The 16,445-nt window shown below is 43.5% G+C and overlaps 1 protein-coding gene across 2 annotated transcripts; it reads left to right on the forward strand.

Moving 5' to 3' along the window:
* Positions 1-41: 41 nt before the first annotated feature.
* Positions 42-15,249, forward strand: rabep1 (rabaptin, RAB GTPase binding effector protein 1). 2 transcript variants are annotated; one of them, XM_076031940.1, is made up of 18 exons: positions 45-213; positions 2,233-2,361; positions 2,723-2,926; positions 3,072-3,232; positions 3,402-3,521; positions 3,666-3,801; positions 4,327-4,505; positions 4,673-4,783; positions 5,322-5,783; positions 6,060-6,164; positions 6,256-6,372; positions 7,152-7,250; positions 8,255-8,395; positions 8,904-9,093; positions 10,535-10,590; positions 10,684-10,782; positions 10,883-10,999; positions 11,832-15,249. In XM_076031940.1, the coding sequence occupies exons 1-18, from the start codon at positions 168-170 to the stop codon at positions 11,931-11,933; spliced, it is 2,574 nt and encodes an 857-aa protein (XP_075888055.1). In that variant the 5' UTR covers positions 45-167; the 3' UTR covers positions 11,934-15,249. The 2 variants fall into 2 exon arrangements, 1 of the variants encoding a protein (XP_075888055.1); XR_012927352.1 differs by lacking the exons at positions 10,684-10,782; positions 10,883-10,999; positions 11,832-15,249 and adding an exon at positions 9,269-10,035 and having other exon boundaries at positions 42-213; positions 10,535-10,578.
* The last annotated feature ends 1,196 nt before the right edge of the window (positions 15,250-16,445 follow it).

Consider the following 16,445-nt stretch of genomic DNA (forward strand, 5'->3'; position numbering starts at 1 on the left):
CAGCAATCGGTCGCGTCGACAATTTTATTTTGAAAAATCAAGCGGAAGATGTGCTGTTCCGTCCCTCGTGATCTTTACGCTGGAGTGATGTTAGCTTGTTTTCTTGGACGCTGCTAGAGCTTATCCCACCTTCCTGCTCGCTGCCTCCGTCTCCCACTCAGGAAACCATGGCCGAGGAGACCTCGGGACCCCCGCTGTCATCCCAACATGACGGTAAATCCCTTCTCTTTTTCTGCTTTTTTGGGGGAAGCGTCCCGGTGCGGGAGAACGGAAGCCAGCGGCCTCTGCATCCTAGACAACATTAGTTAGCTTAGCATCATCAGGGCGACGTGTCACTGGCTGTCACTGTCTTATTTTGGATGTCCAGCGCTGCTCTTTTAGTGCATTTATGAACACCGATATGGGATATAGGCCATTCTTGAAGCTGTTAAAGTGTTATGTAAGTCACAGGAAGAAGTGTCTTATGCATTCATGGAAGCGAATGTTTTCTGCCTGATCCATAAGTCGCACTACTGCTTAGCACCTAGCTTGGGCTAGTTGGACTCTGATGGAAAGGTCGGCATCGGCCTGCCCAACCTTGTCAGTTTTGTAACGTGCATCACGTTATGGATCTTATCAGCTCATCACAATATGCCATGTATTGCTCCTCAGAACGGGGGTTGGACCGGGAGGTTGCTCCTCTAGCAGGGCTCTCCCTCACTCGGTTCCCAAGCAGAGGTCCGGGGGCCATCCCGGGGTCATGCATAGAGCCTTGTAGCTGGCTTGCAAGCTGTGGCTAATGTCAGTATAACTCCACTTTGCAATACAGACACGCCCATCTCTGCCAGCAATTAGTCATCAATCCCAACATGAAATGATGTTTGGTGTCTGGAGCCTGCATGGCATCATGACACACTGTTTGGAGCGTAATTATCCTTCACAAAAATCAGACCGAGTCCTCTACTAACTTTACCTTGCATGCATCCCCTTTTCTGTTATAAGACCCCATTTTCCTTGTGCAGTTGCAGCTAGAGGCAGTGACGGAAAACTACAGCATAGTGTGGTTTCTTCATTCACATTAAAACCCACAAGCCCAGTTGTTTGTACCAATCACACTGTTGACTTTATCAACGGCTTCTCCTGAAGTCATGGGTGCGTACTGGAGCCCACCCAAGCTGCCTTTGGGCAACGGCAGGGAACACCACACACAAGTTTTATTTAAATTCAGTTCAAATTCAGAAAATCCAAAGCAAAACAAAATGATATTGGCCGGCATCTGACCTACTCTATAGATGTTTACATCGACATTGACATTTAAAAAGGCCATCTTGACTGACCACTAGTCCAATGCAATGTAAGGTTATTGTAAGACTTGTCATGTTTTTCAAACTGCTGACAGTTGGATAAATTAACAATGTTTACGGTTTACCCTCCAATTTCACAGGTGAAGCAAACATATTTTACTGGTCAAAACACACAGAAACATGTTTGCTTTACACCAAAAAAAACATCTTGTGAAATCTGTATTAATACATTTCCTACCAGGGATATCTATGAAGCTTTTCCACATATGTCCCCTGAAAACACATTGCACTGTAGCTTCACTGGAATTGTTGGGAACATTCAGTTTTTGTTTAACAGACTTGTTGTGAGTGCAGCATTTGATTAATATTTAATTTGTATTTTTAATAAAAATAAAAAAAAAACACTGCACAGTCACACACATGCAGTCATTTATGAGGTCTGAGGGTACTTGCAATGGTGCAAAAGGTCTTTTCACACACGCCGCGTGCAGCAAGCGAACAGGAGCTCATGTGAATTGATATTAAGCTTGTGTGCAGATGGAATTTCTGCTGTGGAGTTTGCTCAGCCGTCACATGATTCCACTGCAGCTTGGAGTAAATGTTTCCACGCGTCTGTCTGTGGTGGAGGACAACATTGTCTGTCTACTCAGTGTTAAGATAAATAAGGAAGTAGGTAGGATCACTGAAGGTTTGGATGTTGGGGAATTCTATGACTTCAACCTTCATCGGTTATATTTTTTATTTTGTTTGAAGCATTGAATTATTGATACAGTATCACAACCAGAGTATTTCTATTGAATGGACATTGAGTTGACATTCATGACACTCAGGGTCACGGGGGTCTGCTGGAGCCTATCCATGTTCCTGTCATTTAATTTGAACTTTAAAAAAAAGATTTAATCATTTGGTAATTAACCTGTGTATTATTATTATTGTTGTTGTCCACCAGAAGTGCTTCAGCAACGCGTTGCCGCTTTGGAGCAGGAGCGGAACGAGTTCATCCGACTGAAGCAGCAGCTGGAGGCCGAGTTCAACCAGAAGAGAGCAAAGTTCAAAGAGCTGTACCTGTCCAAGGAAGGTAGGAGACCACGGTCACATCAGTTTGGCGGTTAATATGCAGCATGTTTGCACATGCTGCGTTCTTGTCTTTCTTCTTCTTCTTATCTATTTATTAATGAATTTATTTTTAGTTTCATTTATTTATGTTGGCGCCTGTATGTTTGAGAGCTTATGGGTATAATTTTCATCCGTGTGGTTCTGCGTTTGTGACAAATCTCTATTCTCTTGTAAAAAGATTAGCACCTTGTTTTTTTCTTGTATTCCAGTGGAAAAATATAATAAATTTGAGGTTGTAAAAAATCTAATGTTACTGTTATTTTTCCCCTTTGCCTCCCTCTGACCATCCTCGCCATGTCTGGCCTGCCTCACCGCCTCCACAGAGGAGCTGAAGCGCCAGAAAGTGGCGCTGGATGGCGCCAAGGAGGAGCTCAGTTCTGTCCAGGAGCAGCTGGTTCAGGCCCACTCTGAGAACGAGACCATCAAAGCAGTCGCCACGGTATCGGAGAACACCAAGCAGGAAGCCATCGACCAGGTCCGGAGTCAGTGGCAGGAGGAGGTGGCCTCGCTGCAGGCCATCATGAAAGGTAATGGCAAAGTAAACGATAAACACATCAACAACAATAACTCACTCAGCGTTATCTGTATTTTAAAACTGAAAATGTGTGTTGACAAACAAGACGTGTTTGTTTATTTTGTTATATCCTTTGTTCACCACGTGTCTCCCAAAAGAAACGGTGTGCGAGTATGAGGTCCAGTACCGCCAGCGTTTGGAACAGGAGCGAGCCCAATGGAACCAGTACCGCGAGGCAGTGGAGAGGGAACTGGGGGAGCTGCGGCGGCGCCTCACTGAAGGCCAAGAAGAGGAGAACCTGGAGAACGAGATGAAGAAGGTTGGGAAATGATTATTTTTTTGTGTGCAAGAACTATTAAAAGAGTCGCACTTATTAAATTTCCTGTTAAATATGCAAAGAATGCATTTTTCAGCACCATTTAACCGCTTAATCTTTTGCGGCGATAAGTAGAAGTGAATTTTTAATGAGGGCTTTCAAAAATCTAAAGGCACAAGAAGATGCAGAAAAACTGCGGTCGGTGGTCATGCCCATGGAGAAGGAGATTGCGGCTCTCAAGTCCAAGCTGGCGACTGCTGAGGAGCGAGTAAAGGAACTGGAGGCTTCCAAGGTGAGCCACTAGGGTGGCGCCAACTGACAACAAGACTTAGTTGTTTTGTTGCTTTTTGTGCAAAAATATTTTTAGCCTTATTGTTTGATTATTCAATACAGTTTTAATGCTTATCAGATTCGAATTGCATCCATTTCTTTGCAGGTTAAAGAGCTCAATCACGTTCTGGAGGCAGAGAAGTCATGCCGCACTGATTTGGAGATGTATGTGGCCGTGTTGAACACGCAAAAGTCTGTCCTGCAGGAAGATGCTGAGAAACTTCGTAAAGAGCTGCATGATGGTATACCCTTTTTTATTTAACATCTATAAAGCCGTTATCTTCTGGTAAAGTTTTTTTTTCTCATCTTTTTGAACACGGCTGACTGAATTCCTTGAACCAATTTAGTTTTTGGTGAGCAGAGGTTGAAGAACGTTTTTTATTTTTACACAACATTAACACTGACCGCCAATATCTGACAGGATAAAAAGTCACTTTGGAGAAATTTAAGTATCCATCCAATTAATGTTGTTGTTTACTGGTGCAGTAAGCTGAAGTGGAGAGACTTTGTCCATCCATGATGATGTCATAGTCTTCACATATGTTTAGAAATTGGACAAGTCGTAAGTGTAAAGCAGAAACCTGACAGCTGTGAGGAGATGTTAGACTGCAAGGTGCTCTGGATAATTTTAGTCTCACTTTGTGCTTTACATTAGTGCATTTTGAGAGCCACCAGTGGGCTTTGTCAGTGTTCACCAACGGTTTGGTCACCAAGAGTTTTTGTGTGTGTGCGCTAACGAGCCACCTTGTTTTTTTTTTTTCTTTCAGTGTGTCACAAGCTGGAGTTGGAGCGGCAACAGCACAACCAGCTGAAGCACACGTGGCAGCGAGCCAACGATCAGTTCCTGGAGTCGCAGCGGCTCCTCATGAGGGACATGCAGAGGATCGAGAGCGTGCTGTCGTCGGAGCAGCTCCGCCAGGTGGAGGAGATGAAGAAGAAGGACCAGGTTTGCAAAGTCTTCAGCAAAGTCAACATGTATTATTAAGTGTTGTATATATTGCATAGATTTCAATAAAGATATCTTAAAGGGGGAAAACGGTGTCCATTGTATTCCAATTATCAATGGTGATAAATACTGGAACTTCTTTTCTTCTCTCTTTGCTGTCTGTGCAGGAGGAAGATGAACAGGAGCGTCTCAGCCAAGTGAAGGAGCTGCAAGAGGAGGATGCAGGAGACAACACGGAGCCGCTGGACGATTTAATCCTTGGGCTGAGCGTCGAGGAGGTATGAGCGTCATGTAAAATGATCCATCCCCCGGCGGGCTCGGATTGTATTTCCCCTTTTTGTAATTTGTTCTGAAAACTGAGCTCCTTCGGCAGGCGGCATGGCTGCAGTTTGGTCCTGTGTGTTTTTTTGTAAACCGACACTGATGTGAACGGTCAAAAATGACATCATGCTTTCTCGACAGCAGCATAGATTTCTTGCAGAGGTGTTTTGTTGTTGTTTTTTTCAATTATTTTACCAGCATTTGTGTTTTCTTAAACCAAGGTAGATACAAAGAAGTGATGTGGAAATTAGGCATTTGATTCATTTGATTCGTTGAAGGGACAATTCCATGAATTTTTTATATTTGCATATACAGACACACACACACACACAGAGGGAGCGAGTAAAATGTATGCTAAAATATTATTTTTCTTTTAAATTCTAAAGGTTTCCAGTGATTATGGAATGATAGGAAGTTTTTCAATGAATTAGACAACAAAAATTGCTGTTGTTTGAGGTTTTTTTTTTATTGTATTTTTTTTTTTTATCCTTTCAGCGCCTCGCCAATCACAGCTCCCATGGCTCCTTGCACTCTTTAGACACAGAGGTGGTGGCCGGAGGCCCTCTTGACCCTTACAAGGAGAACCTGCGGAGGGTCCAGTCCACCGACAGCCTCGGCTCCTCGCTCTCCGTCCAGCAGGGACTCGGCGGCTACAACCACAAGGCCAAGTCCGCCAGCCACCTGGACGAGTCCGACTTCGGGCCCCTGGTTGGGGCCGACTGCGTGGGTGCGGACAGCAGTTTCGGCGAGACCTCATCCATCAGCTCCATCAAGCTAACGGCCAGCCACTTTCTGCTGACCAAGGACCAGGAGAAGGCCATCAAGGCCATGACGCCCGAGCAGGAAGAGACGGCGTCGCTGCTGTCCAGCATCTCGCACGCCCCCGACACCGCCTTCCTGCCGCCGGCGGGCTACCGGCTGGTCAGTGACAGCGAGTGGAACTTGCTCCAGCAGGAGGTGCTGCAACAGTTTATACGTACATCCATACATACATACATGCATTGCATCAGGTGTTTTTGTTTCAGCAAATTGTTTTATGCACATTCTTGAAAAATGTCTGGTGTCAGGTGCATCGATAAGATATTTGTTTCCACTTTTGCCTTTTCTTATGTTTTAATAATTAGATAACAAATTTTAAAAAAAAAACGTCTTGCATCTTCGTGTTGAAGCTGTGTTGAATGGTGTTACGTATTATCATAAAATGTGCTTTTGGCTCTCTGTGTCGGCCGCCAGGTGAAGAACGCTGGCAGGAAGCTCGGTCGGCGCTGCGACATGTGCTCCAACTATGAGAAACAGCTGCAGGCCATCCAGGGACAGGAAGCTGAGACGCGAGATCAGGTTCGCCGCTGCGTTGATGACTAGAATGCCCACAAACAAGCGCGTTTTGTTTGTTTTTGTTTCTAATATTAATTATTGGCTTTCTTCAAAGGTGAAGAAACTGCAGGTGATGCTGCGGCAGGCCAACGATCAGCTGGAGAGGACGATGACAGAGAAGCAAAGTCTGGAAGAGTCGATGAAAGCTGGAAATGAAGAGACGGCTGCAAAGGTGGAAACTTCAAAGCACATTCATGTGTTAATTTTTTTTTACCCCTTGAGTCACAGTGTCTCACATTGTGGATGTGGTGACAAAGGTAGCATGAACTCATTTAAATTCTAACAATTCATTAGACTGGTTTCCCATTAAAACTTCTTGTTTGCAAGGATCACGTGGATGCATGCATGACTTTTTTTATTCTGTTAAAAATGTGAAATGGTAATTCTCTAGAGGCCTCTGCATTCGCCTGTGAAATGCGATTTCTCACAATCAGGGATAATGATCTCTTTCATAAGTTGAAGTCACGCTGCCATCAAAGTGGGACAAACTTGAATAATGAAGTGATGCAGCGTTTGTACCTTTTCCCTCTCGTTCTGCCTCCTCGTCCTCAGCTCTTCCACTCCTCTCTCCCTGGGGGTGGAGGGGGTCTTTTGGGGGGAGAGTCCCTTTGATTTTCAAAACTTCTGGGAGTGAGCTGAGTCACATTCTCATTTGTGATCAAATAGGGGAAGCCCTTTGTATCTTAATTAAATATTTAGTCTCTTGGTCATTAAATCTGTGTGTGTGTGTGTGTGTGTGTGTGTGTGTGTGTGTGTGTGTGTGTGTGTGTGTGTGTGTGTGTGTGTGTGTGTGTGTGTGTGTGTGTGTGTGTGTGTTAATAATATATTATATTTATATATATTTATAATCAGTATGTTTGTAAACTGCAGTAAATCCCAAGAGAAGTTGTTTAAATGTCACTGTGTTAAAAGGGCTCTTCTCCTCTTTTTGACACTCGCTCCGTCTCTTAGGTGTCAGCGCTCTTACAGCGAGTCCAAGAGTCGGAAGCGCTGCTCGGCACGCTACAACAGGCCTTCAGCGACGCCAAGAGAAGCACGCAGGAGCAGATGGTGAGCAGGATGTTTTACCATCAGCCCTGTGCTGTTCGTTCTCGCCAGCTGTGCTCCACTCTGTGATGCCTTGCTCTGTCACAGTCACACTCAGTGTAGAGACGACTGCCTTTGACAGAAATGAATTGTATCCAGTGTACATGTCCCATGTTTCTGTTTTGTTTTGCTCTAATCTCCCTCCTACCACCTCCTCTGATGGCACAATCTCTTCCTGTGACACTAAATTTAAGGGAAGCCAACTGCAGCAGATGTTGACCAGCTGCGGGGGGGAAAAGTCGTGCGGTGAAAGGGAAACTCTTCAGCCCCGTTCAGACTGCCAGCCAAAATCTGATTTTTAGCCCATCCAGATTGAAACCGGATTTCTCTTTTGTAGTCTGAACAGATTTCATGTGGTTCTTTTGTAGTCTGAACCACATGATTTTTGCAAGACGGATTGAAACGACCTCCTGGAGGTCGTTTCAAATGACCAATTGGTTTTGAATGTCTACTCTACGCAACGCAAGACCCAATGCGCCAGACCAGAGAGCGCCATTGGAGGTGGGGAGCTGTAACGTAATGGAGCAGACAGAAGAAATAGAAAACACCAGTCCCTAATCAGTCAATAATGTGGCCCAGTCTGAACAGATTCCATTTGGACACTTGCTAGAAACAGTGTGGACAGTCAGCCCTAAATTGGAATTGGATTTGAGAAGGAATCTGATTTGAATCGGATTCGCCTGCAGTCTGAATGCAGCCTTCCAACCCTTGCTGCGACTTTGTGAGCAAGCTTCTTCAAGGGGAAAAAAAAAATCATACGTTTTGTTTCCATTGCTTCTCGGTTTGAAGTCTGACGGTCGCTGTGTGTTTAAAAATAAGGAGGTGTGTAGAAACCGTTTGGATTGAGGGCAGCGCTAAAATTACACTTCTTGCCACTGGGTCACTCGCATGTGCTAAAGTGACGCTATCTACATGGCAGGGACAGGGTGACACACCGTGACGGCACAACTTTTTCCTACTGACCGTAGGTGGTGCTGGTGAGGTCGAGGGAGCAGGTGGCCGACGAGCTCAGCCGGCTGCAGAGAGACAACGAGAGCCTCCAGGGGAAACACCGGCTGCACCTCGAGCTGCAGCAGCAGGAGGATTTCCAGATGCCCGAGACGCTACAAGTACGTGAAGAAGGAGCCGCATCCTCTGATTCAACATTTCCCTCCCCCTTCAGCATCGTCTCTGAGCCATTTGGAGATGTTTTCTGTCCGTACGAGCTGGTTCTCTGATTAATATCCACCACCTCTCACATTGGCTCTCTGCTGCGTCGGCTCTCGCCGCTCGGGCCCACTCCGCCTCCTCCCACACTCGCGCCTGTCGCTCTTTGGCCTCTTGCGGATTTCAGCTCTGGTGTGTAAATCTGGCTGCAGAGTGGGCCTGTGCTGTGGCGGAGGCGGAGCAGCAGAGCAGATGATCCTCTCGTTAAACAAGCAGCTCACACAACATTTAAGTCCGCTTTTTTAAAAAGTCGCAACCACTTTCAAAAGAAAGTTTGAAAGTGGTTGCTTTGCATATTCTTATTTACAAAGTAGATGCACAGTTTTGGAAAAGGTGTTTGTTCATTTTTCTTGATGGTGATGATGGCCGCCCCACATTGACGAGTGCGTCTTGTATTTAACTGTCCGCCAGGAGCTTCAGAACGCAGTGCGACAGTTTCGTGAGGACCTGGTGGCACTGCGGACGTCGGCCGATCACATGGAGGAGAAGCTGAAGGCGGAGATCCTGTTCCTGAAGGAGCAAATCCAGGCGGAGCAGTGCCTGAAGGAGAACCTGGAGGACACTCTGCAGCTGGAGATCGAGGGCTGCAAGGAGGAGATCGGTGAGAACAAATATCCCCAGTTTAATGTATCCACCGACTGGATACATTTTGATGAATCGCCACTCCTCCCCTCTTGTCATGAACGCTTTTTTCATCTTTTAGAAGGTCATTTTTTTGTTTTGTTCTTAAATTCTTTCTTTGTGTTGTTTTTTTTTCCTCTTCATTGATCACTCAGACATCCTTGAAGGTATGAGGAACGCTTTGACAGATCTCACTTTAACAGCTTGGATATATGCACTTACACTGCTAACTGTTGTGATGCTTTTCCACACATATATGTGTATTAAAAAAAAAAAAAAAAAACTTTGACGCAATATCAAATACCAGAGCAAGAGATGGCGATATAACCTTGAGGCATCAGGATGCATTGGCCATTCAGAAGCCAAGGGAAATGCAAAAATTGTACATTTCCAGAAATGACTCAACATCACAGCAGCCTTCCGACGACTCTTGAAGTGTCCATTTATAAGGACGCATGTAACACATCATCTGTTTTGATTCTAGCTGCCTTGTATCAACCGTTGCTTAGAAGCGGTAAAGTCACATAAACAAACACACAGGACACAAAACAGATGTCAAACAAAAAGGACAAGTGGGTAAACCCCTGTTAACGGTAAAGCAGCAATACCCCTGGTTTCAGTGACCCCAAAAAATCTGTTTGCATGCAGACCAGTGGTCAAACCGTAAAGCCATGTTTTCTGTTTTTTTGTTTTAAAGTAAGCATGTATGTGTGGACAAGGCTTCAGTGTGCACTGAAAGAACGATCACTGTCTGTAAAGGAGGATGTTTGTACATTCCCTCGATGAGTAACACCGTTGGGCCAATGAGTGTGTCTCTACTCACAACTTGGGTCTCACGTGTGTTTTTAATTAGCTTACAGTTCTACAGACCCGAGTTGAAGTTGGAACTGTGATCACCTCGTGCTAACACCACCATGCTTCAGTAGGCATTCCTCGCAGTGGGCTACACATTGCCAAACATGTTGGTGCAGTGTTTCTGCCCTCGGGCAAAGAAGAAAAAAATCTCGCATCACTCATCTATGTATGACTTTAATAACTTCAATAAACAATGCAGAGGTGCAAATAAATAAAAAAAACAACAACATCTACAAAAACTGAGCAGATAAACTTGAGTTAGAAAAGTCTCACTGAGGACGAGGGTGAGTGTATAACAAAAGACGATAAGAAACAAAGCTCCAGCTACTTCTATCACCGTGTTTACACTTAAACTTGATGCACTGTCACTTGGTTCGTTTAAACAGGAAACTTTTACATCTTGCCAATCTACAGGAAACACAGCAAGACCTTCCTACTAATTGTCCAAACTTTAAAAAACAAGCACAACACCAGTCTCAACAAACACAGCAGCTCCTGTCTTTTGTTTTGAAGCTGGTAACTGCAGGGTGTAAGAATGATCCTCTGCTCACATCTGCTTCCCACAGCGTCCTTCTCCAGCCTGAAGACGGAGCTGGAGCGAATCAAAACGGAAAAGGAACAGGTATGTGGCCTGCTCCAGATTTAGAACTTGAATCTAAAGTTTTACATCTACAGTAATGCTAGAGTATACACATACGTTGCATTGTGTGTTTAGCTGCAGAGCAGTGCAGCAAAGAAGACGGAGGAGCTGGACAGTCTGCAGGGTCGGAGGATTGTCCTGGAGCAGCAGCTCAAAGAGCTCACCACAGCAAAGGTCAGACGCACCTTCCTGCCAGAACCAAACCAGGGACTGTTGATGATTCCCTTGTTATTATGAATTGGCTTCCTCTGACAGACTTGTGTGTTTGCTGCAGAGTGCGCTGGAGAGTCAGGTCCGGGACGAGAAGGACAAAGCCCAGCGGCTACAAACTGAGCTGGATGTCAGCGAGCAGGTTCAGAAGGACTTTGTCAAACTCTCTCAAACCCTTCAGGTAAAAAGGAAAAAAAGAAGAAGAAAAAAACAGCTGCTGCTTTAAAACATTGAGGATTCATTGTGTAGCACACAGCACGTTATGCAACACAAGAAAGTTGTTCAATTTGCAAATTTGCGTATCATATGTAAATATAAATCTCTCTATATACATACATATACATATATATGTATACATATGTGTATATATACACGTGTGTGTGTGTATTTGTGTGTGTATATACACACAAATACAGTATATATGTATACACATACTGTGTGTGTGTGTGTGTGTGTGTGTGTGTGTGTGTGTGTGTGTGTGTGTGTGTGTACACATAATCACAGTAGCCGCTCAGCTTCTTTTCCCGACATTGCGATGATCTTTTAAAGTCTCCAGACTTTTGGTTAAATTTGGGAATATGGGGCTAATGTTATCGTTGCCACAGTAACCCGCCATCAAGTGCATTTACCAGACGTAGAATTAAATAAAAAAAGGAGCAAATTTCCATCCGTTGGACATAAATCCCTCCAACAGCCGCAGGTCCTTAAAAGACGGCTGAGCTCAGAGGCCGCGTGTGGAGCTGGCTGACATTTGTACCAACACCAGCCGCTGTGCGAGGGCTCCGTTCCTCTGTGATGTGTCACTGTAGACATGGTCTAATCCTCTGGTGACACAGGAGCTTGATTGCATCCTCTGAGGCGAAACCGTGGAGGCTGCTAAATCTCATAATAGCAGTTTGTGTCGTGCCGAGCATCATTGCTCTTTGTTTGTTTTTTTGGTAATCTTACAGTGGTGGTGGGAGGGAAAGTGTAGAAGATTGTTTGCTCAAGCTGTATTTAAATGAAATTTGCAGGTACAGCTGGAGCGAATACGACAGGCAGACTCCTTGGACCGAATCCGAGTCATCCTCAACGACACCAACTTGTCTGACATCAGCCAGCTTCCAGAAACATGATGCCACCGAGCGAACACTTTCTACTCGTCTCTAATCACTGGCCCAATAACATTATTGATCTGACCCCCCTCCCCGCCCACCCCCTCTTCCTCCTCCTGCTACTCCCCACCTCCCAAAACCACATGAGAAGGGTTTGGAGGAAAACGGACAGCCCAGGCATGAGACGCCTTGTGTGTACATTTAGTCTTGAATAATGAAGAAGAACACTACTACTTAAAAAAAAAAAAAAAAAATGTAAATAGCCGGCTGCGTGACTGTGAACAGAGGGATGGGACGTCAGTGTCTTGTTTCTACTGTAGATATGACTGCGTGTATTAGCTCAACCAAAAAAGGTTTGTTGTCGTCTGAAGCACTTTTCATCTGCAAATTCTTCCTCCAGGTAAACGCAACCTTTGCATTTGGCAGTAACCCCTGATCCACTCACTAGTTGTCTTTTTTTGGGTTCACTGTCTTCTTCTCTAACTTTATCCACAATTCCCACCTCGTTCGGGTCACTTAGTCTTGTGAAATCATGAAGGAAATGTGTGGAAATAACTTGCACAAAACTTAGAGAAAAAAAAAGAGAGAAACATGACACATATTTTGAGCAATACCCTCCATCTCTGGAATCTACTGCTTTTTCTTTCTTTTTTTTGCTTCATGTCTATTTTTTATTGTCTGGCAGAAATCTTTTTTTCTTTTTTCTTTTAAGTTTCATAATGAGAAAGAAATCTGCCTTATCAACATTTCATTATCTTTGGACCTGTTTTTTGGGGAAGGAAACCAACTAAGTATCAGTTTGGGAAAGTCACGGTGAGACAAGAAGGTGTTTTTTGCCAGAAAGTTTTGAATTTTAAAGCACACTGTTCATGTCTGAATTCAGCCATGTTGGGACTTTTCGTGGTGTCATTCTAAAGCTCTAAATGTACAGTGGACAGCTTTAAAATGAGGTAATACTGAAAGAGCGCACAACACTGGTGGTTACTTGTTGATCAGCTTAATGGCAACTAGTGTTTCCAGGAAAACAAGAGCTTGCACATTTCTGACACAATTTTGCGTTTTGTTGTTTGTTTTTTACACTGTCCAAAAAGGGTGGTTTCTTCCTGTGCTCCTCCATGTGGCTCATAGAAGCTCTGTCACGTCAAACCGAAAGTTTTCTTTTTTGTGTGTCAGTTGTCATTGCAATGATCGACTGTCATGTTTTCCACTTTTTCTAAACATTTAAATTTTGACCTGAGATTTATAAAGAATACCTTGAAATTGGGTGGGGGGTGTTTAAGGTGCAATATTGCAAGTCACCACCAAGCGAACATGTGGAGTGATTTTTAGATTTAACTGGTTTTAAATTATATGGGGTGCTCACCGTTGAGGGTGACCTGTGAATGTTTGTACACTTTGTAAAAAATCACAAGCTCAAGGGCATAATTTGGCTTCCACAGTTAAGCAGTTCTTAAGCAGTTCAGAATTTGACATTTTCTGAGAATCCTTCACTGTAAGAAGATAACAGTGATGGACTTTATTAATGTGCTCTTATTTTTAAATTTGTAGTTTCTTCAAAGACACAAACACCTACTTCTAAACAGGCCAGCCATTCATCATGTGTTGAGACAGTGATGTCCCTGAGTACCCTCCAAAACATTGTACCACACCAAAAAATAATGAATACCCTAAATATAGATCATGACTTTTTTAAAGGCCCAGTATGTAAGATTTAGTAGCATCTAATGGTGTGAAAGCAGATTTATAATAACTGATCTTTAACCACCCTCTAATATCCCACTGGATCCCATATCTTGTATGAGCTGTGATGTCGGGGTAAAATAGAAAAAGTTAAGCAGATCCATGCTCTGGGCTACTACGGCTTTCCCTCAACAAGTGGACCTGTTCTTTAGCTAAATAAAATGAGTTGTTTTCAGGGACTTGGTCTAACTGAAAACACTTTTTTTTCTTTTTAAAATAAAACTTTTTTTTTTCCAACTGATCAAACCATGTTCACACTGTAAATCTTTAGAACCGCCCAAAAACATATGAAAATGAATTGCCCCGTAAGTAACATTGCCGACAGAAAAAAAGGTATCTGATTTGGTGCATTGCAGTAGAAAAAGAAAATCCCCCCGAAACCTAAGGAGTACACACCATTTGGCTTTTGAATGGTATTCAGTTTTTGTTTTTTGTTTTTTTTGGATGGTTTTGTTGTTTGTAATTGCCTGTATCATTATGTCCCTGCGCTGTCAATACTGTATACTGTAGATGCGTTGATGTGATATTTATTGTGTGTGTGTGTGTGTGTGTGTGTGTGTGTGTGTGTGTGTGTGTGTGTGTGTGTGTGTGTGTGTGTGTGTGTGTGTGTGTGTGTGTGTGTGTGTGTGTGTGTGTGTGTGAGAGAGAGCACATCAATGTGGGCGAGTTACACTGACTAAAAAAAAAAAATCCTTGCTCCTCTCTGGCCTGGTGTTGTTGTGGGCTGAATTTTGACAAACTGGAAATCTTTCGAATAGAAGATCTGCAACGCGAGTTCCTTCCTCTGGAGGCCTTCCTGCATCGCTGTGATCTGTGACATCTATGACACTCCCTGTCACTAATTTGACCCATGCGGGATCAATGAGGCTCCTCTCAGCAGACATCCACTAATATGTTTCCTCGCGTTTAAAGTCTGATTTTATTGAATTATTTCCCATCTAATGTTGCTTTGAATTTGGATGATATTTAGATTGTCACATTCCAACAAATGACTGGAGAGATATGTGGTCCGAAAGCTCTAACTGTTCTGCCTTCTTCTTTTTTTTTAGGCAAAATTTAGAAATCATTTCACTCTTGTCTAAGTCTAAAACCTCTTACTGGATTTTTGCTGACAGACACCTGTTTTACAAGTGTTTGTGATGGTTATTCATGTAAAGCTGAAACAAGACATTCATACTACAAAAAAATGTTTCCACTAAATCACAATAGTAGACAGTCAACTGACAGACAACACAGCTCGATGCACTTTTTTAACTTTTGTATTTATTTTGCCTTCTTACCCTCCTGTTTTCAGTAGTGTCTAATTTGGTTCACAGGTTCATCGTTTGACAACAGATTATTTTCCCTTTTCCTTTGCATCAGTTTTTAAAGTTGTGATGGTTATGTAAGTGTCATCAGTCCCACAGAGATGTGTTGATTTTGCTGACTGATGTCGGGGAAAAAGAAGTCCAGTTTGATTAGTTTTATTCCCCATTTGTTTTCATGGAATCGTGTCAGCTACAGGAGCTGTCTTTCACTTCAGCTGAAATAACTGTAAGCATGGGTTCCAACAGAGATGTAAATGCTGTTTCACAACAAGAATAAAAGCTCAGACTAATTTTTTTACTTTCTCTGCCTACTCACCACGAAACGGCTGTGCTTAGGACCCAATTGCGTCACAGCAGACACAAGTGAAGTTGGAAGATCATTCATTCATTTTCCGTACCTGCTTCTTCCTGAGCTCAGGGTCATGGGGGTCTGCTGGCGCCTATCCCAGCTGTCTTTGGGCGAAGGCAGGATGGACTGGACAAGTGGCCAGTTCATCGTGGGGCCACACAGAGACAACCAGTCACACTCACATACACACCTACGGACAATTTAGAGTGTTCAATTGACCTCACATGCATATTTTTGGACTGTGGGAGGAAGCCGGAGAACCCACGCAGACACAGGGAGAACATGCAAACGCCACACAGAAAGGCCCCAGGCCCGGAATTGAACCCACGACCTTGCTGTGAGGTGGCAATTTGGAAGCCACTGGTATTTGCAGAGGAAAATATCCCTCAGGTGGAAAGCCACACAGTACTGAAACCCGTGTAGCTGAAAACAATACGTTTCTCTGTTCAGCAAGGAGTCACTGGTTGTACCAGAGAGAGTCTCGGTTGCAGATGGTAGGATATCTCCACACAGCCACAGGAAAAGGCAGACAGCATTAATATGAAGGGCCAAAACATAGCTCATTGTCGGGAACGGAAGGCTGAGGAGTTTACCGGGAATCTGGGAAGGCAGACAGGTCAAAGGTTGGCATTTAAAAAAAAAAATACTGCTGGATAGTATTGCATGCAAAGAGTACATGCAAAGACTTATGACTGCTTGCAGGTTGAGCGCAGTTGTGCACATCAAAGCAACTGTAGAGAACAGTGTGGCAGAATTGTGACGCAACAACATCAAAGTGTCTGCCACATGATTCCATTTTATCCTCATCAATACCATTCCAATTAAATAACATATATATTTTACAGCTACACAGCATTTTTTGAAATTGCCCCCCAAAGTTTTCAGCAATTGGAGACGTTTCAAATAATAATAATAATTAAAAAAAAATTAATAATAATAATAATTTTTTAAAAATCCGTAATGAAAAAAACAATTCGCAAACTATTCTTACATAAACTAGTGTGTGTACGTGTTGCAGGGCCAAACAAATAATTGATGAATTAATACACTTTTTATTTTACTAATTTTAATATTTTTACGTGTCCCTACCGTACTGCGGTGCCACTCGCAAACCGTGAGCGTCCTGTGGGGGTCAGC

Source organism: Nelusetta ayraudi, unplaced genomic scaffold (genome assembly GCF_046127955.1).
Source record: "Nelusetta ayraudi isolate G7.1 ecotype Tasmania unplaced genomic scaffold, CSIRO-AGI_Nayr_v1 ptg000033l, whole genome shotgun sequence".
In the NCBI taxonomy this organism is placed as follows: Eukaryota; Metazoa; Chordata; class Actinopteri; order Tetraodontiformes; family Monacanthidae; genus Nelusetta; species Nelusetta ayraudi.